The following is a 24,655-nucleotide window of genomic DNA, read 5'->3' on the forward strand; positions in this document are numbered from 1 at the left end:
TTGAATTAACTACAATATCTGCATTCAACCTGGCCACATTTTTATCTATACAACATAGATAGTGTTTATATATTTGATTATCCAATATAACAGAAGTCTTACAGTCAGAAGTAGACTAACTACAAATGTGTAATTTATATCTACGGAGATCTTTTCCACACTTTATCTATGAGCAATATTGAAGACAGCTGGTATTATTTGTGTAACCTATAAGCTAGAGATATTTCTGTACCACCTTTTATTCTTTCCTGTACATCTTGTACAGAATATATATTTTGGGCTAATTTTTCTTAGAATTCCCCAAATACTGAAGTATTATCCTTTGATTAACTTATAAAACACACATATTAATTTTAAAATCATAAAGCAATACAATAATACATTTAATGACTGCTTTTTACATGGATTATGAAATCTTACAGATAAAACACTAAGAAATGCTCTTTATATTTTAGTTTGCTCCTGCTAACTTTGTCCTGGATCACCCTATCACATGGTAATGACTCTTTATTTGGCAATGTCCATTGACTAAACACAATAACATATTGATTTAAACTGCCAGAGAAATGTGCCAAGAAGTCTAATGTTTTGGAAGCCACTGTCTGTCTCTTTCTCCCTCTATTTCTCTCTCCTCTATTTTTTTTTTTAATTAAAGGGACCTTATTCTTCCTTTGTCCTAGTTTTGGTAAAGCCAACCTTAGTATAGGCAGAGGGAAAGGATTCTAGTGAACACATGGAGTTTACACAGAAATCTAGACTATGCTGTGTCTTGACTGCCAGAAACTTATACCCAAATGCTTTTACTTCTTAATTATATTTTTAAAGTAATAGGAGAAAATATTCCTTCAATCAGGACTTCTCAATGACTCTTGTGTCACTGACCGTTTTGAGGGTAACACTGCACCTTCTCAGCATGCTTTTAAATACATACTATAAAATATGAATATTCATAAAATAAATTAATGTTATTAAAATAAAGTTTTGTCCACCTACATGTCATGAGGGAGTCTGTCTACCTCTGTCTACTTACACAAGTCAAATGTATTTCAATTAACATTAGGGTAGGAGATGCCTTGACCCAATTATTAAGCCACAAAGTTACATCAAGATACATACCATTTCACTGAAATCTATCACATAACTTACAAAAACTGGAAATGTTTAACCGTTTTGTAGAATGTAGAATCAGTGGTACATGCAAATATATAGAGATGAGTTTTAGAACTAGGAAAAAAATAATGGTATGATATCATTTTAGGGTAAACCCATTCATACCTTAATGGCAGTGGATGCAATTTGAATGTGGTGAAGTCTCCGAAGAGTGCTGTCCCTGTCAATGAAATAGGAAGCAGCTAGTTGATGTAGCGTCTCCAGAGTGACCAAAGAGCTATTGGTGCTGGAATCACTTCCTTCAGATCTTTTGCTCAGCTTCCGCTTGTCCACAAAAATTGTGAGTGACTCCTCTCCTGCATTAACAATATTTATAATTATTCCATTTTCCACTTAAAATCAATTTTTCAATTATCTGCAGGTGAGGAAGTATAGACTACAGACATAATGAAACAAAAGAGTGATAAGCAACAAAAGGACAAGTAACTTTTGTGTTGTTCATGATATTTCTCCTGTACTTAGAAAGATACTTGAGATATTGAAGGCTGTAAATGCTTATTTAGTAAATTTCGAATAGCTAGCATTTGTGGAACAATTTCTCTAAATTTTACTGACTTTCTGGGACACCTGGGTGGCTCAGCAGTTGAGCGTCTGTCTTTAGCTCAGGGCATGATCCTGGAGACCCGGGATCGAGTCCTGCATCAGGCTCCCTGCGTGAAGCTTCCTTCCCCCTCTGCCTATGTCTCTGCCTCTCTATCTCTCTTGTGTCTCTCATGAATAAATAAATAAAATCTTAAAAAGAAGATTTTATTGATTTCCTCATATACTTTACCTAACATCTTATGGCACAAAAGCAAATTAAGAAAGGAAAATATGTAAAATGAAGTTAAGTAGTGTTCATGATATGTATTTACTCAGAAATGATTATTGCAGATCAGCATGTCTAATGGAAACATGACCGAACATATTACTAAACACTAGCCATTTTTTAAAAGATTTTATTTTTTAGTAATCTGTACACCCAACGTGGGGTTCAAACTTACAACCCTAAGATAAAGAGTAACAGGTTCTGCAGACTGAGCCAGCCAGGTGCCCCTAGCCATTTTTAATTAAACCTTGAAAATGCAGAGAAAACATACATATGCATATATAGTTACGTAAATATATGTGAATTAAATTCAGAGGTTTCCTACATGTGGCATTACATAAAAATATTATGTGTTAAATAAGCTCTACAGAAATCACTAACCTCCATGGAGGACTTAGGTTTTTTTTTTTTTTTTTTTTTTTTTAGGACTTAGGTTTGATAATAGATTTTCAAAGATGAAATTTAAAGTATAATTAAACTGAAATTTTCAGTGTTCAACTGTTGACAAAAAATATCGATGCTATTTAAATTTAATATTAAGAACTTGCCATCTTCAGATTTCCATATTCTTGGATATTTATCTAGTACAAAATTGTCAGACTTGTCATTCTTTCAGAAACACTCTGTTCTGGCTGCATTATGCCCACTTATGAACTGGCAAGCCAGTTTTATAAAATACCAAGTAAATAAAATAATACTAATTTTTAAATGACATATCCTAGGTTATTATCCAATCATAAGTAACAGCTCGTAACAGTAGATAAAGCAAGAGATCGGGTCAACTGATTCCAGAAGTAACGTGTTAACAATGTTATTTCTGAAAGGTCACATTCTCAATTTGTATTTGGATCCCGATATGCATACTGGAAGTCAAACAGCCTAACTGGAACAGGTGAAAAAAAAATCCCTCCAAAAATATGAGTAAGTGGGTTAAATTATCAAAAGCATTAGGTTATGTGATGATAAATAGCTTTCAGGTGGGAACATCTGAAAGAGAAAAGGGAAAACATATGTAAATTACTATAGCAACAAACAAAAAAAATCCCCAATGATTATTCATCCTCCAGGAAAAAAGGATAACTAGTATGGAGGTTTGAGTAACTATTATCTCAGAAAGACCAATTCCTCTGAGGAAAAAAAAATCCCCTATGAACCAGCTTGTGAGGGAGTACCCAAACAAGCATCCTGTACACGGATGTACAAAGAACAGTTCTGTGGTAGTCTAAGAACTCCCGGGAGGATCTATCACCTATTCAAGTGCTATGCTCTGAATGTGTAGGTCCCCTCAAAACTTGTATGTGAAATCTTAACCCCCAAAGATAAAAGTATTAAGAAGTAGGGCTTTTGGGAAGTGCTTAAGGCATGATATCAGAGCTCACAAAAATGGAATTAGTGTCTTTATTAAAGAGACTCCAAGAGAGATCCCTTGCCCCTTTGCCATATGAAAATACAAAAAGTCTGCAACCCTAAAAAGGGCCCTAGCCCAACCCTGCTGGCACCTTGGTCTTGGATTTCTAGCTTCCAGAACAGTGAGCAATAAATTTCTGGTGTTTATAAGCTACCCCGTCTGTGGTGTTTTGTTAGCAGCCCAAATGGACGAATACAACAACAGACATGTCTTATTAAGCAAGGTTAAAAACCAAATGGCAAAGATCTTGGTAAATGTAAATAAAAAGGAAGCAAAGTTAACAGTCTTGATATGAGATATTGTACAATTTGGGCCAAAAATTATTAAATGGGAAAAAGAAGAACTTTGTATAATGAGTGCTAAAGACTCAAACTTGCCAAGTTGCTTTAATGGCAACACTTTTCATAAAGCAGAAAATACAGGAAATAAAGGTAAAAATAGTACAAGAAATGCAAATTAAAATATATTGATATATCACTTTGCAATTACATAATTTGCCAAAATCCAAAAGTTTAACAACTTTGCCAAAGCTGTTGGCAAACTGGAAGGAAAGAGGCCCTCTGATGTATTGCTAGTAGTCATGCAAAATGATTTAACTATAGAGAAGAAATTTGGCAATAGTTAGCAATAATTGACTCAGCAATCTTACTTTTAAGAACCTATCCCCAAAAATACTGGCTAAATTATACAAAAGGCTTCTTACTGTGGCTTGCTTTGTAATATTGGTAGCAACACAGATACCTAATCATTAAGAATAAACTATTTTGCTTCTGTACAGTAGAATACAGTGCAGCCATAAGAAAGGAGTGAGAATGATTTAAAACATTTATTCACAGTTAAAGTTTAAAGTTAATTAGTAAGTTAATAATTTTAATATTATGACTAAAATGTAATTCTGGATGACTTGGCAGTCTTCAGGTGATTCTATTTAGAAAATACATCCAAATATCCAAGTTTAGCCTCCTTGTATCCACAATGTTTTCTACAGATTTCTGTAGATAGAAGGAAGCTTACTTCTTTATTCTTTAAAACAATATCTAATCTCTTCTTCAATTCAGTAATATATGAAATTCAAAATATTAGTTCAATTGATTTATTGGAAATGAGTTTTGCCTTCTGAAGATTCAAGAAAGTCATTTAAATATGTGAAGAGTAATCTTCACTATGTCTCTTTTTGTATAGTAGTGAATTTACTTATCACTGGAGGTGCCCAACATGAATTGAAAAGCTATACATCATTGACAAGTGGAGATAATTAGACCACTACAATGGACTCTTTTACCAAAAATGAGTGGCTGGAAGAAGGACAAATATAGAATGACTTATTATAGTTTAGAGGTAAGTGTGCCAACTGCTAGTGCCAGATAGATTTGGGTTTTGATGCTTGTACTTGGTAACTGAATACTCTTGAATTGTATAACTTGACTCAGTTTCCTCTAGTATAAAATGAACATAGTATTCCTTCCTCAAAGAGTAGCCAGAAGCATGAAACATCTAATATCTGTAAAGGATTTAGAATACAACTAGACTACAGGAAGAATTCAAAAGTTGTTGGCATAGTATTATTCTCTTTTATTCACCACAATTCCTTAAAATTTAGGATAAAACAACTCATTTCATATATACACATTTCTACTAATTTTAGCTATTTTATTTGTGATGAACAGAAGCCTCCTTTTCTACTTCTTTTACAAATCCATGAACCCTTGTCCTATAATCTATACCTATACATGATGAGTAAATAGTCCTCAAAACAATCCTTTAAATACTGTACCCCTCTATACATCTTCACTCTTCAGGTGAAAAGTCCTTAGTGGGACCTCAGTTGAGTCATCCATCACACAAAAAGAGAGGAGTAGCATAAACTTGTTTTAAAAGGCAAATTAAAATATTTGATTTAAGAATACTTTGCGAATGTTAGGCTGGCTTGTGATAATTTGGAAAATAACACATAACGAGAGCGAGGGGATTAAAATTTCAGAGTTGTCCTATGTTACAATTGAATGATAAATGCTAATATAGGTTTAAGTAATCAAAGCTGTACATAGAGAAACGATGGCCCATCATCATCATCATGAGTAATAATAACTTCCACTTTCTATCTACTGGAGAGTTAAAGAATATTTCCTTTGTTTTTCAGAGGCCACATTTGTTTGCAAGGTACAGATAAATGTGTTTTCCTCCTTTTATCCTGAGAGCAAAAAAATATATTATAGACAACAGAGAAAAATCAAAGGAGAAAAATATTGTAAATCTTTATACACTTTTATTATTAGTTTTACAGTACATGCTTCCTTGTTAGTGTTTCAATTTGAAGGAAATATGAGGGATCCCTGGGTGGCGCAGCGGTTTAGCGCCTGCCTTTGGCCCAGGGCGCGATCCTGGAGACCCGGGATCGAATCCCACATCGGGCTCCCGGTGCATGGAGCCTGCTTCTCCTTCTGCTTATGTCTCTGCCTCTCTCTCTCTCTCTGTGACTATCATAAATAAATAAAAATTTAAAAAATGTTTAAAAAAATAAGCATTAAAAAATGAAGGAAATATGATATAATAAGAAAAAGGAAAATGTGAGTTTGGGAGTCAGGTGTATGTGAAGGTAAATCCTAACAGTTCATTGTCCTCTAGCAATGACTGCGTGGCTTTGGTAAAGTTGCACATGCCCTTAGCATCCCTGTCTCTAGAACAGAAGCAATATCTTACTCTCATCTGTTTGAAAAAACTAAGCAATGTAATTTCTCCATAGAACTTGGCAGAACACATATAATATGTACAATAAACGTTGGTTTCCTCTCTTTTTCCTTTTTTAATTAGGGCCTAACTGTAAATAAGGAGGTTTTAAATTTTTACAAGTTAACATTTCAGAGAGATTGAATTTCACCACGGGAACCTGGACTTAGTCAAACTTGTTTTCTAGTAGATCTTATAATCAAGATACATGGGATGATTAAAGATAGCAGTTGGTCATTCTTTCCAATAACCTGATAAAGAGAAACCACTCAAATTGCTGGCAGTTCTTCTCTACAGTAGGACATTAATCCATGTATATAGTAGCTTTCCCTGCAGTGAAGCATGTGAGGCAGTTAAAATTACCCTAATTGTTCTTATGAATACCATATTTTAAATCCTCATTTACAACAAACTAGACAACTATGTGATGTAAACTAGGTAGTTTATGCTAAATTTCAAGTGTTATAAATCATGGATTGTTAAATATCTAAGATATTTTGACAAGGCTACTCAATCTACATCACAAACAAGCCTATCAATTTCCTCTAAGAGATCTTTTTGTGTTTTTAAAATTATATATAACTACCATGTTTTTGTGATGTTTACGATCATAGTTTTAGAAACACTTAGGGTTTTAAGAGAAAAAGAATGCAAAACGAAAGAAGAATACATTCTTAACTTTAATTGTAACTCTTTCTCAACTATTCAATTATAAAAGTTCATCAGAATTCTACGTAACACACAATATTCACAATTGAAAACTGAGATATTATTCAATCAACTAAAATTCGTGTTGAAATTTCATTTTTATTCCTATTTTTTAAACCAGCTGTTGCCCATAAGCATGACATGAGTACCAAAGGACATCCACACATTTTGCAAAAACTAAATGTGATTCTGAAAACGATTCAACATTCTGAGTTTGTTAGAAAGTAAAAAGGATTAATGACTGTGGATATAAAAAGACGTGATTATTTCACACAGAAATCACGCAGCTGTGTCTTTTACTACTAAAATACTGTGGTAGTTTATGGACATTAAAAGCACATATTGAAGGATGCTTTCGGAGAGAATGCAAAACAGAAGACAATAAAACAACATCAAAAAAATCATGACTTTAATGTTATGATCAGTTCATAAGAGGAGATTATGTACATTTGATATGCTATGGACCTCATAGTAATGTAGTTTTCGGTCCTGATTTTCAAATCACTTATGTCCACGAGGAAGAGAAATTTTAAAGAAATTTTGTACTATTATATTTTCCTTGGATTTTATCAATTTGCATTCTCATATATACAGTTATCAAGGACTAATGTAATGCTCTCAAAAAGTTAGAAAAAGTCAAAAAACAATGGATAATAGAATGAGTAAAGGAATCCTAGGGATAAATCGTAATGAAGATGTGTCAAATTGCAATATTTTTTTGCAATTACTTTCTGCACTACTGTGGATCCAAACATGGATACATGGATTAATGGCCCATTATAGAGAAGAAGTATAAACAGTTCATGAGGGATTCCTTATAACCTGGCATTGGAAAGGAAAACATTTGGGTCATTGGAATACATGAAAGCCAGTATGCTATGATCTAGTACGAATTTTGAGAAGTACTGCAAAGTTACACAAATTATTTAGCCTTTTCCCTCTGCCAGGAGGTCTGCATGTTCAAAAGAGAAATTTCTTCAACTTGATTCTTGGAACAAAGTGACACCAGAGCAGACCACAGAGGATCCACAATCATAGCATACTAGATAGGCACAGCCACTGCAGTTAAAATCCACTTGAGGGGTTTTGTTTAGTTTTGTTTTTTATTTCTTTACTGTGATGAAAATAATGTTTATAGGTTGGCTGTATTTTATGTTATCATTACTCTGCCCTTGGGTTAGTCTACCGACCTATAATGTATACCATTTCATCCAGACGAAAGCAAAACAAAACAACTATACATTTATGGTACATTTATGGTAGATGTCCTCCTGGTCATTCAATTTCCTTACACTGGAAAATCTTATTGTGAATGTCGGTTTTGCTTTTGTGTGAGTTTTACTTGTAAAGTAATGCTATTTAGCAGAAATCTTTCCCATAGGAATGCCAATGCAAACATAGATTAAATGTAATTGCTCGTAGGTTTTACTTTGGATGTGTCATCTTAATCCAAAAATGTTATCTTACTTTTTGGTAATAAGAGATCATGCTATGTCTTGTGCTAAAGTCTTATAATATTTTGAGTATAGCTCTTCTTTTGAAATTATATTTCAGTTTTTACAGTGTACTTTGCGCTCACCACTGATGATCATCCTTTCTTAGCTTAACATGTTAAAAGGTAAACATACTGATGAAATATATCTTTCCACTATTATAGTGTTGCAGAAAAAAAAGTGTTTTAGAAACAAGCAGACATAAAAAAAAAATCAATCTGAGGAAAATAGGCTTCTGACAAGAAGCAGAGCCAAATATCTAAACAGTAAAAACAGACATGTTGGCTTAACACCAATTGGCATCTGCAAGATATTATGGGAAGGAAATAACTAGTCTTATAGAGCTTTGACAAAGAAACATAATATGTTTTGCAAAATACTCCAAATGAAAGCATCTGACTTTATGATTATTAACAATTATCCCCCAAAAAGTCTGAAAATACCTTAAACAAAATTTCCCAGCTACCATAATGTTCTCTATAGAACAATGACATGAAAAAGGAGGAACTGGAAATAAAGAGTTTCCATGTCAGATGAAAGTGAATCTATCCTGAGTGAAACACAGTTAAGTCACCTCTCTTTTGAGTTGTTTACAGTGTTATAATGAACATTTTTGTTCCTTATATTATAGACTCCTGCTACTATTTTGGTAAGATTAATTTTCAGAAGTGAGATTTCTAGAATAGTTAAGAACACTCTAAATTTATATAGATACTCTAAACAGTTCAACCTTAATGTGCACATAAATCACCCAGAGATCTTGTTAACATGTAGATTCTAATTCATTAATCTGAGATGAAATCTGAGATTCTGCAGTTCTAACAAGCTCCAAGGTAATGCTGGTGCTGTTGGACCATGAACTACACTTGAGTAATGAGGCTCTAAACCACAGTAAAACTTATTATCAATTTAAATGTCTCTATTTGTCAGTCACCTATGTGTTCCCTTAAGGAAGGCGTTGGGTCTTTGCACTGTTACAGGTTAACTCAGTACATGCTTGTCAAACAATGGACAGATGATTTATCTACCTTGTCGAAGTGCTATAAGGTAAGGAGGAAAAAGAAAACATAATCAAATTTATAAAATACTAAAACAATATTTATCTTTTGACTTAGTTGCCAGGAATGTCATTATTAAAATCCATTGACATAGCAATTTTAATCCTAATTTCTTTTGTTTTATATTTATGACATTTATGTAAATAGTTTCAAATCCTTTTAGTAGATAACTGCCTTATAAAACATTAAAATTTAATTTACATTTCTGTTTTAAATTCTGTTTTTAAAAAATTTTATCAGAGAAACATGAGAGATCAGGAGAGAGGGAAAGAGATGAGAGACAGATGGAGACAGAAACGGAGAGGAATAGGTACAACTGACTAATCTTAAGGATTATATCTTTACTTTTAAAAAAGTGTGGCAATTTTTTTTCCCTCTTCAATATCATTATTTTAATGATTCCCCGGGAAGAAGCATCAGAAAAATATTTCTTTGCTTTCAGTTCTTTTACTTAAACCAGCATATGCAATCTAATAGAGGAAATAATTCCATGCATTTTTAGTGAGTATTTCTATTTGCATATGTTTTTAGTAGATTTGCTTCTTTAATTATGTTACAGTTAAACTAAAGCAAAAGGAATTGGTATTTGCTAAGAAGAGATCAAATGAAAATGAGAAACACAGTCATTAATTAATTTTGAAAGAAGGTAGTGTTTGATATAGAATTTAAAACTATCTGTGGACACTTCATACAGAATGTAATTTACATAGACAAAGGTGAGAATTTAGTATTTCTGAAATTAGATAAGGATATTTGGAATCTTACACTCATGGGGACGCAAGACAATTTTTGAAAATTCAATTGTTATTCTATCTATAGTGTATCATACTGCCTGACTCCTGACCTCTGTTCTTTTTTTTTTTTTTTTATTCATGAGAGACACATAGAGAGAGGCAGAGACATAGAAAGAGGGAGAAGCAGGCTCCATGCGGGGAGCCTGATGTGCGACTCGACCCCAGGACCAGGATCATGCCCTGAACTGAAGGCAGAGGCTCATCCACTGAGCCACCCAGGCGTCCCAGGCCTCTGTTCTTCTTGAAAGAGATACATATGCAAACAGTATATGGTAAAACTTGCAAGCTATTAAACTACTTTGCATCCATAGTGACTTATACACTATGTGGTTATTGAGGTAGTATTTATTATTTTAAATAACTATGCTGGTAAGTTAATGCTACTGAAGACTTCAATCATGTATTTTTACATTCTAATAGTAAATAAAATATTTTCTTTATATAAACAAAATTATATATCTGATAAAATTCTTAAGTTGAACAATATGCTAATAACAAGGTACATTCTCATAAGGAGCACTTTGAGGAAAAAATTTTAAAAAACTTACATATTAAAAAAAGTAACTATTTCCACCAAAAATTAAATTATCACTTTTAAAACTCTGTGCATTCAAAACCAGTAGTCAAACAGCATTTGTTTTTATGTTGCAGAGGGTGAAAAATATTTTCTAGAGATGCAAATAAACAAATCTTAAGGTATTATCTATTTGCTCCTAGAATGAATTTTTATTTCTTAAAAATATCTCTATCAAGAAAAGACTACTTTTTCCTATACTCCTTTCTGAGGGAAGGTATTTTGTCCAAACAAACCTTGTCCCTGCATTCCTGACTCTTCCCACAGAAGTGCAGTGAGTTAACAGAAAGGCTGGTGTAGGAAAAAGACTGACATGAGTAACCCTGCCTCTTCTTCTTCAAGATGTGCCTGTTTGGAGAGAGCACAATCTTTGGTTTGTTCTTCACTGTGTTAGGCTTTAGAGAACCTAGGTTGATATGGGAGCCACCCATATGCTCCTGTGACCATGGGTGGCTCAGGGCTATAATGATCGCTTAGACGAGTCTGTGTATTACTGGTCCCTAATCTAAAATTATTATAAATATTTTGTTACAACATCTTACAAAATTTTAAGTAAAGTATTGGTCTGAATCTTCCGTAGTCTTTTTGCCTTTTTCAATTGATCCAGAACCTGGGTTTGGTGCTTTATGCTGGGCACCCTCCCTCTCCCCAGTCAACCCAGTAGTTTTAAGGTCTTTGTATTTTTTTTCCTATTCAATCATTTTGTTGTTGTTGTTCTATATTCAGTACACAGGCACTTTTTTTTTCAGTATTTGTCATATATTGTATTATAATGAAATATATTACAAAAACAGTCATGAAATATATTCCATAGCTAGAAATCAATATATCCCACTAGTGCAATCTTTTTCAAGATTGATTCTTCATATTGAGTAGCTTATTTTAGATATTTAAACAGTGATGGAGTTTAGATATCATTATCCAAATAGAAGCAAGCTGAATTACTATATTGATAAATAGTCTAGAAGCCATAAGATGAAATAAATGTGGAAAATGATATATATTGAAGAAAGTTTTTTATAATTTATTTTTCCCTATAGGGAGATAATTCAATCACTGGCTTTATATATCATAAAATATTCCATTAAAGGCTTCAAGTATGCTATCCAAAGTTTTATGTCTAAGTCAATAATATGATGTACTAAATAACTCAGGGAAAAAAGACACTTTTTATTTATTTATTTTCATCACTTTAATACTGAGAGCGTTTTACACAGCTCATTTTTTAAAATGTTTAAATTTAGTTGAAGATCATTACTTAGGAAACAAAAAATAACTGGCTTCTTAAGATGTTTGCTTATATACATGACATCCTCAGTGTGTTAGTATTAGAGTTATTACTTAGTTGATTAAGAAGAGAGCAAGAGAGAGAATTAACTCCAGTTATATACCACAAATCTTATTTTTTTAATGCAATGATACAATTTCATGTTCAGCCAGGTAAAACATATAAAGCTAAAGTATATTATAGCAACAAAAAATGATTTAGTATAATTACAACAGCAATATTTTTAAAATTGCCTGAGATCAACCTGATGTATATTTTAATTGGAAATAGTTTATATCCTTAAGCTACTTAATAATTTCAGGCATTTTAGTTAACTTATTAACATCACACAGCAGAGACTACTGAAAGAAACTATAAGTAACATTTAGAGGGTAAAAAAAAAAAAAAAAAAAAAAAAAAAGAATTTCAATAGAAAATACCAGGAATACTAGATGCGAGGAATATTCAGAAGTGAGGCGGCCAGGAAGCCTGGCAATTCCATTTCTTCGCCTCCCTTACCCAACTCCATGATGTGCCTTTAAGAAAATGTTTGAATAAGACTTTTAAATAATTGAAGTAAAATAATTCTGGGAGAGCATATTACTATCATTGACTAATCAACCTGAAGAAATGATTTAATTCCACAAAGGATTTTTAGACCATGCTTATACAAACAAAAGACATACACAACAAAAACTAATCTGAAGGCCAGAATGTTGCATCTACAATGCCAAAACAATCAAAAAGTCATTGTAATTTTAGTATAAGGAAAAATATATCCATGAAAATCATCTGTATTTTTTAATCTCTTTTGTCTTTTCTCTGTCACTTGCTTCCTTTCTTACTTGGAGAATGTATTTTATGTTCTGAGATTCTTCTGGGTATCAGACATTGTCGACACAAACATGATGAAGTACAAGACCACTGAACTTTTCAAAGGAAGTTAAGGTAATAATTTAATTTTCACTTTTACTTCAGATTTTTTTGCATTAATAATCATTGGCCTTACTAATCCATATAGACATAACTCACAGAATGAGTTTTTATAATTACTGGGATATTTTATAATTTTTCTATCCATAGTACTGTAATAACAATAACAATAACATAAATGCATTGCATATTTAATATTTTTTAAAGATTTTATTTATTTATTCATAAGAGGCACAGAGAGAGAGAGAGAGATTGAGAGGCAGAGACACAGGCAGAGGGACAAGCAGGCTCCATGCAGGGAGCCTGATGTGGGACTCGATCCGGGGACTACAGGATCACACCCTGAGCTGAAAGCAGACGCTTAACTGCTCAGCCACTCAGGTGTCCCGCATTGCATATTTAAATGATGCCATGCATTGTGCCAAAAACTATCTTCCTACATCAATTCCTAAATTGAGGACAAAGATAGGAAAAGTTCCTGTTTTTAAGAAAACATGCAGAAATAACAAATAATAAGCCAAGAAACTAATAAATAAAATATTTCACATAAAAATTAATACTATAAAGAATCCAAAGACGATAATGAGGTAGTAGAGACTACTGGTGGACCACTGGGCACTATTCCTGGTAGAATGGACAGGAAAGCCCTCCATGGAAAGTAATATTTGAGCAGAAAAATTGACCTGAATCATTTGAAGGTCATTGTGGCTGAAAAATAAAGTATTCTTTATTTTCAAAAGTTGAGATCTGTGGCAAAAGCCAGTATCAAACCATTCATATAGTGCATTATAAACTATAGCAAGACATTTGGATTTTAAGTGGCTAGTTACAGGTTTTAATTGACACACAGAGTAATTTGACTTGTTCCAAGTTTTTAAAAGATTTGTGTGGAGCATGGACCTGAGGCGTATTCTAGGAGAAACGATGATGACTTGGTCTAGGGATGTCTGGGTGGAAGTCAGAAAGCTTTGACATGGGATATATTTGGAAAAAAAAAATACTGGCATGACTTACTGACAGACTGGACTGGCAGGTAAAGGAGAGAAAAGAGCCATCTTCTAAGATAGGAAAAATGAAAGACTAGTGGCCTTTTATACCACCTCATCATTGGTATGACTCAGTTGGCCTGTATTCAGTAAACTTACTGAGCAACTCACAAGGAAGCAAGTAGTCACTGTTTTCATGGTTTTCCTACCCAATTATATAATTTCGTATCCAATTATATTCAGTGCTCCTCATTATAAGAGTAACACCCATTTCTAAATAAAATAGCTGAACATTATTAAAAGTCCTACACAAAACTAAATATATGGAATTCTGGGATATTTATAGTTTAGGAAAATCCTATTTTTTTCTATTACTTTTCCTTCTCAAATATCATCTAAATGTATCCAAAATACTGAATTATATATCACCATGATAAAACATAATATTTAAAAATATTAAAACCACAGATTTATTTTTTACAAATTCATAAATTAAAGAAGTACATTATTAATCTCTACTTTTACATTATGGATCATAATTGATATTTATTGATCATTCTTTCTATATTATATATCAACCACAATCAGAAATACTAAAATAGTGCTAAAAAATGTAATTTTAGATCTTTCATGTTTACTCCAGGAAACTTTTCCTGCTCTCTGTAACCAGAACTGATGACTTCCACCTGTGACATGACTGTTTATTATTCATTTTTTGGAACAAATTTTGGAACGTCACCTCACACTACAGAGTGCAATAGCTATGACTGTATTTAATGCATGCTATTATATTATAAATTGCCTTTAGGCAGGAACTAAGTAATAAACATTTACTTTACCATTGTGAACACCATAGAAGGTGTCTAGTAATAACTCAATAAATGTATTGAATATATTAGTGAAAAAATTCTAGACCTACTCAAACTGAAGTCACCTGGATTAATCAACACGTTTTTACCTGATTTTTACAGTTTTATGCACAAGCACACATAGACACAAATATTTTCAAAGAATCGTACCTCCCAGAGTTGCAGATAGCAAGAAATGGGTCCCATATTTCTTGATAAGATTTTCTGTGATTTGCTGAAGAGTAGGTCGACGTCCCAGAAGTCTTATGTTGCGGAAGAATTCAGGAGCAAGAGGCAGAGGGGAGCCAAGGAAATTTCTTCTCTCAACTGCAAGATTATTTACTTTCCAGCGGCCAAACTCTCTGAAAAGCAAATTTATTTTTATTCATAAACACATAATCTATCTGAATATTTTCATTTGAAAAGTTCACTCGGTAGTTTTGCTGGGGTCACCACATTACGATGAGTCTGGCCTGTAATAATACATCATGTACTATGAGTAGGAGAAGCAACATTTATAATTTATGTAACTGGAGTGAATATTCTGAAACCAAATCATATAAAGGAAAAAATAAGCCACTTAAAAGAAATAGCTTCCACTGATTTTTTTCCCAATGAAAGATACACTCATAAACATGATTTCGTTATGCATAGAATATGAAGGTAGAGCTATTTTAAAAAATCACTAAGGTAATACTTTGTTTTTTAAGGAAATTGAAAAAAGAATCAATTTATTTTCATAACTCTAATGATTTTTTTCTCTATTCATTTTAGAGTGGGACCCTGTAAAACTTCAAGAATATCATGGAGCTGTAGAAGAATTAAAAAAAAAAAACATGATCAAAAGAGAAACACTTTTTTATAAGAGTAATTGTTTACAATCTATTTTGAAGCCTAAATTCAACTTGATTAGCAATTTCTCAAGATGCAAAATGACTTTTCAGGTGGATTTGGCCAAATTGAAATGGAATATATAGTAATAAATGATTTACACATTTAAACAAAGATTTACCAACTTATATTGAGTTAAAATCAACTTAATAATACTTTAGCAAAGAACTATGGTGAACTGGATCCCCTGATTAACTGTTTAGATTTTTTTCTGATGAGTGGTTTGATAAAAACCTCAAATACCTTCTTTCTGAGGGAAGAATTCCCTCTACCAGGTCTAATACTCCCAGGTGTGTTATTTTACTCAATTACTATCTAGCAAATAAAACATTGAATAAATATTGTATAAATATGTCCATATTTATTTATATTTTTTCCTCTAAAAAAATGCCTGCAGTGTACTAATGAACAGTGAATGATAAGGATACATCAGTGAACCAGACCAATACTGTCCATGTCCAAATGGAGCTCACATTCTAGAGAAAGTTTTAAAAGTAAATACAACAAAGATATTAACTTAAATTTTAAACAAATGTCAGAGTATTTTAAGTGCTGAGAGCTACCACAGACAGCCTGCTTTGGTAAGCTATAGAGCTGTAGGCAGTGGGCCCTATGTTACTTTAAGTGGCCAGAGGAGGCAACTCTAGAGAGGTGATATTTAATATTTAAGCAGTCACTGAACGAAAGAAAAAAGTTGCTGAAGGAGGGAAGGCAGGGTAAAGATTTACACAGGATAATGAAGAACAATAAATAGTGGCAGGACAAAGACCCCTACCCTTGACAGAGTCTCAACTATGAATAGATTTCCTTCATGTGACACACATTTGGCAGCCAAACAGTCCACTCGGTCTTTTAGATATTAATTATGAGGTAAGGTTCATTCAAGAATCTAGGGAAGACTTCAGCGTGAGAATAAGTCAACCTAGTGTTTTGTTTCATTGAGAAGCTATTGCTGTATCCTCTATAAATCAGCTAATCTAAATGGTTTGGTTCTACCAATGGCTCTCAAACTTCAGCACCTATTAGAGTCACTTGGAAACTCCACCCCAGATTTTGTTTGCTTGTTTTTAAGATCTTATTTATTTATTTATTTATTTGAGAGACAGAGAGCAAGAGAGAAAGGGAGAGAGAGAGAGAACAAGCAGGGGAGAGGGAGAAGCAGGCCTCCCACCAAGGATACATGACAGGGAGCCAGATGTGGGGCTGGATCTCAGGACTCTGAGATCATGACCTGAGCAGAACTGCTTAACTGCTTAATGTACTGAGCCGTCCAGGCACCCCCACCCCAGAGTTTTCTGATTCATTAGGTTCGAAGTGGGTGCACTTTTAAACAGCAGTGCTAATGTTGCTATTTGGAAAATAATCTGTTAATTAGATAATTTGATGTATTGTCTTTAGCATTTTCTCAAAGTGCTCTTTTTTCAATATATGAAGGGTATTTGGAGATACATTGCTGGATTTATTAATTCATGCTTCCTCAGAAAAGGGTACAGATGTCTTTCATCTTTCAAAACCTGGGTTTATATTAATCATTTTTATGTCTCCTTTTATAAAAAATTTACATGAACTGATTATATATGATTATATATATGTATAATATATAACATTATACTATATATGCATTGTAATAATATATAACATTATATTATAAATATATAAAATATAATATATTTTGAAAGATACTAAACATGTATGATATATGTATGTTACATATTACATGTGTCAATTATATATATTTATATACATATATATTTAATTACATACATAATGTATTATAATCATAATTAATTACCTATTACATATGATGTATGTAAGTATAATATACTTATATATCTCATTTATGTAAGTATATATTCAAAATTATGAAGAAGGGCATTTAAATAAAACATTTAAGTTTTAATATTTTGTGATAGATCTAAAGGTACATAATCATATAATGCTTGTAAGAAATTATTTATTAAACCATGATCTAAATAATAGTTGCCCAATTCCTTTTTTTTTTTTTTAAATCCATTTCTTTTTTTTTTTTTTTTTTTTTTATTTATGATAGTCACAGAGAGAGAGAGAGAGGCAGAGACACAGGCAGAGGGAGAAGCAGGCTCCATGCACCGGGAGCCTGATGTGGGATTCGATCCCGGGTCTCCAGGATCGTGCCCTGGGCCAAAGGCAGGCGCCAAACCGCTGCGCCACCCAGGGATCCCTAGTTGCCCAATTCCAAACTTTGTAGGCTTACCCTCAAATATGTACTTTTTTTAATTGCTGAAAAAAGTTTATAATTTTGTCAAGGGAGTGACATAACTTGAACCTAAAATTAGAGTGTATCTTTTTCAATGGTTTAAAGTTCTAAATTTATAAACTCATATGCATGTATCATAGACTAACATGTGGACTACTAAGAGAATAAACTGGACTTGGAATAACCAAGAAAACTGACTCAATTGTGATATTTTACATACCATATAAACTCTTTTTAAATCACGAAGTTTTTCATGCTAGATGACTGTGAGTAATTACATATTTAAAGAGTGCAATTCTAGTTTTTCTTGTCTTTTTAACAATTTGTAAATATACAAATAAAAACCCATGATCTATTCTGACCTAATTTACTTTCTTTAGTTTGGTCCTCTTAAATTTGGCCAAAAAAATAGATAAAATATGAAAAAGCTATAGTAAATTTGTGTCATTTTCTGAAATCAGTTTTTAACACTAATTTAAGAAAATGTATTAATTGTTCACTATTATCACCATTATCAGAAATGTGTAAGTCTTGTAGATGAATGTAAGAAAAACCCTGAGCTCAAGGGCTCAATGATTATATTAAGCAAGATAAACTATAAATGAATGCATTTTATTGAAGGACTTTAAAATATTTTTGGGGCAAAAATGCAACTGTGCAGTAGGTTATTTAGCATAATTGCTCTACCTTATTTATCACTATTCTTTAACATAAGTAATCTTACTTATTTTGAATATGTTTTCTCTTCCCCTAGGTTTTCAGACCATGTCAAGCTACGCAGAGCCTAAAACTGTGAACAACTTTCCAGGAAGCTCTTTTCAGCTATTAGGCGCTTTTTATTACCTTAATCTGTAAACCCCGATTAAGTTTATAATTTCAATTTACCTTCTAACATTTCAGTTGGACAAAACACTTTGCCATCCTATCTGATTACTCTGTCTGTCACACAACAACCAAAAGTAGAGGACAACTTTTTGAGAGTATTGCTACAGTAAGACTAATATTAATAGAAATTAACCAGACAACTAATTTAATTAATTAATTAATATTTAAAACCCCCATTGTTGTTAATAAATATAATGAATTATTTTCTTTTCTTGAGAGCTCTATCTGAAATTCTCCTACTTCCTCTGCCTGTGTCTCTGCCTCTCATGAATAAATAAATAAAATAAATGAAATTCTTCTCCTAGTTTTTCTGTTATATTTTATATGAAAAATGGAATAATATATTACACTTATATTGTGTATATCCAAAAAGTATAAATTTGTGTATGTAAAAAATATAAATGTTGATCTGAGATCACTCATTTCCACTCTCCACATTATTGGTTTGTATTATAATGATACATGATCACTATGATCGTCTCTACTGATTTTTGGTGAAAACCCAAAGAGAAAGAGAAATAATTCTGAGATGTGGTGGTAAGAAGCACTTTAAGTAAAGGATGTCAACTCTGGACAGTTAAGTACCACACTGTGAGTTATAAACATGTAGGTATGAATACAGATACTCAGTGTCTCTTCATCCTGGGCACAGGATAAGACTGCAGTTACAGGTCTCCTTTAAAATCAGTGTGGCCATGTGGCTTACTTTGACTTCTAAAGCATGCATGTGCATGGTTATGCTGGTCCATCAGCCTGGGATCCTAGTAAATGATGATGATTCAAATCCCCATCCCCCAATCCCAGTCCTGCAGCTTATTGGGATGAGCAAGCTCATGAACTAAAAAATATTTTTATGCAAAGATATCAAGATCATGGAGTTATTAGTTGGTTTATTTGCTTGTTTTCCAGTCATGTAATCTAGTACATCATAAGCAACATAGAGTATCTTGACTTCGGTATAGCTTGAGAAGGCAATAAGGAACTGGTTGTATATAAATTGGAAACTTATAGGTGCAGTCTTTGTTTTCCTTCCTGAAGATAAAATTCACCTCAGTTGCAACTAGACCAAGCATTCATTAAATTTTGGAAAAACAAAGCAATGGAATGCTGAATTAAAAACATGCCGTCGGGTATGATTATCATAATGAGAGCATTTTACCTAAAGGATCTAAGAATTCCATCCAGATTCATTATGTTTACATTAAATAAGAACACTGCTGCATCTAACTGAAGGCTCCATTCTACCTGAAGCCTTCACAGTACATAAATATCTTCCCATCATAACCTTTGGAAGTCTTTAAATGAAATAGGCACAATCATTAGAGCTTAATGTAACTCAGCCCCTTTAGAAGCAGCACTATTTTGTAGAACACACAAATGGGCTATAAACAGTTCAGCCAGAACATTACTTTGAAAATGTTTTTGTTGGCTCTAAGAAGCTTCTATTAGTTGATTAAGTTGTATGTTTGCCTGCTAAAAATTCTGACTTGCAGGCATCTATTATTATGTATGTCTATGTAATGCTTACTTTTCTACAACAATATTTATTATAATTTTATCTGTACCCATCTCATATAAAAGGTTGGAAAACAAGAATGACATCAACAAATTCCATTTAAATAATGATTACATCATTGCCATATTGCTATAGGCCTTTCTTATTAGTATTTAAATTCTATGTGAATACATAAATGTACTCAGGTATTTAAAATATATTAACTACCATAATCTTTTAAATTACACATAGATATATATCCAGTTCCTGAAAAATATAGAATCCACCACTGTTGATAATTCAATATCAGAGGAAAATCAGTATTAAAAACATTGACAAGGGTAGCCTGGGTAACTCAGCAGTTTAGTGCCGCCTTCAGCCCAGGGCGTGATCCTGGGAGACCTGGGATCGACTCCCATGTCACGCTCCCTGCATGGAGCCTGCTTCTCCCTCTGCCTGTGTCTCTGCCTCTCTCTCTCTCTCTCTGCGTGTCTCTATGAGTAAATAAATAAAATCTTAAAAAAATAAAAAATAAATAAAAACCTTGACAAAATCAGAAGATGCACCTGCTGAAAAGATTCACCCTTAACTACTAATTTACAATAAATAAAGTTGCTTCTCTAAGTCATAAGAGGCTATTATTATATTATTTTTCACAATACTATATTTGTTGGCTTGTAATTTTAATTCTTTCAATATTAATTAAATTTGTGTACACAACACAATATTAAACCAAAATATATTACCCAAGCACTAATCTATGGCAAATTCAGCATAAGAATCATAAATTGATTTGCCAATTTTTAGTAGCAATAACTTTCTAATTGCATCTGTAAGATCATACTGATCCTTAAAAATGCCACTAATAATCAATACTGGCTCTCCATAATTCTATTATGTATAACTGATACATATAAAAATGGTTCTTTGAACGTTCTTTCTTTTTTGCATCTCACAGAGATGCTGTTTTCCATTTGGCCAGTAAAAGGGAAATGTTCCTAATGGCCTGGATGACTGTAGCTCTGAAGCTAGTGTTTCTAAGGCAGCTGAATGCTAAGCAGTTGGCAGGGTAAAGAATCCACTTTCTTTAGTCCTCCTGCCCCTTGATACAAAACAACTTTAAAAAAAAAATTAACAGTAGCGAGTTTTTAAAGCTTGCGTAGTATTTTTGGATGAGGCTACGGATTTAGCACAATGAACCTAAGCAAATAAAATACCGAAAGAAAAAGACCAATGAAAAATATGACTTATGTACAATAGGTACATGCAAGATTTTTTTTTCTCTTAGATTCCATTTACTTATCCATGAGAGACACAAAGAGAGAGGCAGAGACACAGGCAGAGGGAGAAGCAGGCTCCCTCTGGAAAGCGTGATGTGGAACCCGATCCCAGGACCCCAGGATTATGACCTGAGCCAAAGGCAGATGCCAAACCACTGAGCCACCCAGGTGCCCCTACATGCAGGATTTTAGGAAGCACCATTAATGAGGGTAGTATTTTGAAAGAGCTGACAACACATAGTAGATTAGAAAAGTCAAATCAGCAAGATTGAAACTAAATATTACTCCGACCCCTATAAAGCCACAAGGATTAATCGTAGGTATAGCTGCTTCTCTCTATCATTGAATTGAATAAAATGGAAGTGGGGTTATAGAAAATGTAAAGAATGGTTGGTCGCTTATAATATATATTTCTAATTATTTTTAAAAATGCTAAATTTTCAGGGCTTTGAAATAACTGAAAATTAATTTTATCTTATATAGCTTTAAGCTATTTTCTGCAATTTAATAGATATGGTTGTATTAAATTTTTTTAAGATTTTATTTATTTATTTGAGAGAAAGAGAGAGCACGAGCAGGGGCATAAGGGAGAAACAGGCCCCCCCCTTGTCCTGGGAGCCTGATGGGGGCCTTGATCCCAGGACCTCAATTCCTGAACCCTGGGATCATGACCTGAGCCAAGGCAGACACTTAACTGACTGAGCCACCCAGGCACCCGGTTTTATTAAAATTTTAAGGGAAATGCCACAAATTCAATTACTATAATAAACACCATTATTCCCAAAGGTAACTCATTTTGTAGAAATATAAGGCTACTACATGCTGTGCTTACACAGATATATACATAATATAGTAATTTATTATTTACATCTAACTTAAGCTACTCTTTTGAGCAGATTTTTTTCTGATATAAAACATATACATACATGCTGTCAATGAAGGACTTTCTAAGTTGAAGAAAAGGAATTAAGTAAAAGAAAAAGCTTTTCTAAATTTTGGGACTGTAGTTGTAACAGTAACATCTGTTACAACTTATCACAATTCTTTATCAATCACATTAGAGAGATTTGGTAATTATTAAGCAGTGTAGACAAGCCAAGGGCAGATACAACTGAGCTAAAATAAAATACACTGACCCTCTCTGAAACAAGAAATAAACAAATATGAATGTCCCTTGTATTTATAATTTAAAAGGTGTTTATCTTGACTAATTAATGAAAATATTTGCATTTCACACATTAATTAATATTTTAGGGAGGCCATGTTTTAATTTTTCAAAAGAGAATAGATTTAGGAGTCACCTGAAGTTTCAATTCCCACCCTCACCAATTCAATTCACAAATTTCTAAGTCCTGTGAATTTTGGCAAATTCTTAACCTTATTGACATAAAGTCATTTCACATAGGAGCATACATTTAATAGTACTGACTCTGTAGAGCTTTAAAGAAGCAGAATGTAACACTTAATCAAAATGGTACAGGGGACATAGTTTACCTCTTAAGCAAATTTTGATGTATGCTTGTGAAGTCATGAATTTTTATCCTAGGATGTCAATTTTTTAAATATTATAAACCTTGATCAAGGTAATAAGCCTTAGTGGAATTAATTAATCAGTAAAATTAACAAAATAATTTATAATTGAAGCCATACTCAAAGAATTTATTTTAAATTTTAAGGGATAGTAAAACGCCTAAGTGGCTCAGTTGGTTAAGTGCCTGACTTGATTGCAGCTCAGGTCATGATCTCAGCTTTGTGAGATGGAGCCTGGAGTCAGGCTCCTTGCTCAGTCCAGAGTCTGCTTGAGATTCTTTTTCTCCCTCTCCCTTTGCTCCTCCCCTTTCTCAGATACTTTTTCTCTCTCTTCTTTCTCAAATAAATAAATAAAATCTTTTTTTTAAAAGAATCTACAAATTGCTTTCCTTTGTCCAGAAAAATCATTGCCAAAATAATAGTTACCTGCTAATGAAAAATTAATCTGTTTTGTGGTAATGTCTTTAAACATTTAAGCAAAAACCTCATTAAGATTTCTTTATGGTGGTCCAGTCTCTACCTTAAATATTGGATCAAACATTCACAAACCATGAATTATGACAAGTAGCTAATCAATTAAATATTTGAACTTACAATAAGTTACAAATTCATATTCTGTTTCATTTCAAGTAACTCGAGGTAAAAACGTAAAATTAAAGGTCATTCTCTTTTAGAGTAATTGCAATTTTTAGAGATAGTGAATATAAATTGTTAATCTATTTAATGAAATTTTTCAATAATAAAAATTAGTTTTAAATAGTAACTCAATTTAATAGAATTTATATTTTTCCTGAAAAAAAATTTAAAATGGGTTAAAGAAAATTCTTCTTAAAATGTTATGATTTTTCTTACATAGGTAAGGGAACTAAACTTGCTATTAATTTTATGTCTCATGCGTCAACATGTGGAAGAGAGTCTGGATATGGCCTTTTATGACAAATTTTCACAACAAAACTGCACACTCTTAAATTTACAAGCTGTAAATTATTATTCCCCAAATTAAAACCTTTCAGCCTGAATCAGGCTTGAGTTGTCTGTCAAATATCATTTTATACAAAACAAAAAATAAAAACAACTTGTGAAACATAAACTAGCAATGTCACATTTCTCTGGATATCACCCTTAGAATTTATGGATTACAAAATGAAACCTATTATCTAACAAGCACTTAGTCTTTCTGTCTTTTAAGCCTGAGATTTATATAAAATAAATTTGTTAACTATCACCCACTATACAGACTTCAAAGACACCAATATTAATCACACGGGGAAACTGCAGTCATATTTACCACACCAATCCAATCCTCAACTAGGGTTATATATACTTATAGTTGAATATTCTTTCCTTCCTAGAAATTAGTGTATTTATGGAGTTACTTGATTAATAGCTCCCTCTTTCTTTATGCAATAGGCTCAACATAGATGCTTTATTTTTATGGACATGTATTCTTAAGACTCAGATACATGACCCATAGTAATCACTCAATAAATCCACACTGAATCAACAAATGAGTAATGTTCTCTTTGAGCTAAAATGAAATGACTATATAAGTAAGATAGAGGTG

The 24,655-nt window shown here is 32.7% G+C and overlaps 1 protein-coding gene across 4 annotated transcripts in view; it reads right to left on the reverse strand.

Annotated features, from left to right (window-relative positions):
- The window catches only part of BRINP3 (BMP/retinoic acid inducible neural specific 3), a 379,320-nt gene that overhangs the window by 172,092 nt on the left and 182,573 nt on the right, over positions 1 to 24,655 (reverse strand). For all 4 annotated transcript variants that reach the window (XM_077887268.1, XM_077887267.1, XM_077887269.1 and 1 more), the window contains 2 exons: positions 14,946 to 15,136; positions 1,276 to 1,466 (listed from right to left, as the gene is read on the reverse strand). In XM_077887268.1, the coding sequence (XP_077743394.1) occupies positions 1,276 to 1,466; positions 14,946 to 15,136 (382 nt within the window). The remainder of the gene's footprint in view (positions 1 to 1,275; positions 1,467 to 14,945; positions 15,137 to 24,655) is intronic.

This window comes from Canis aureus, chromosome 38 (assembly GCF_053574225.1).
Source record: "Canis aureus isolate CA01 chromosome 38, VMU_Caureus_v.1.0, whole genome shotgun sequence".
NCBI classification, from domain to species: Eukaryota; Metazoa; Chordata; class Mammalia; order Carnivora; family Canidae; genus Canis; species Canis aureus.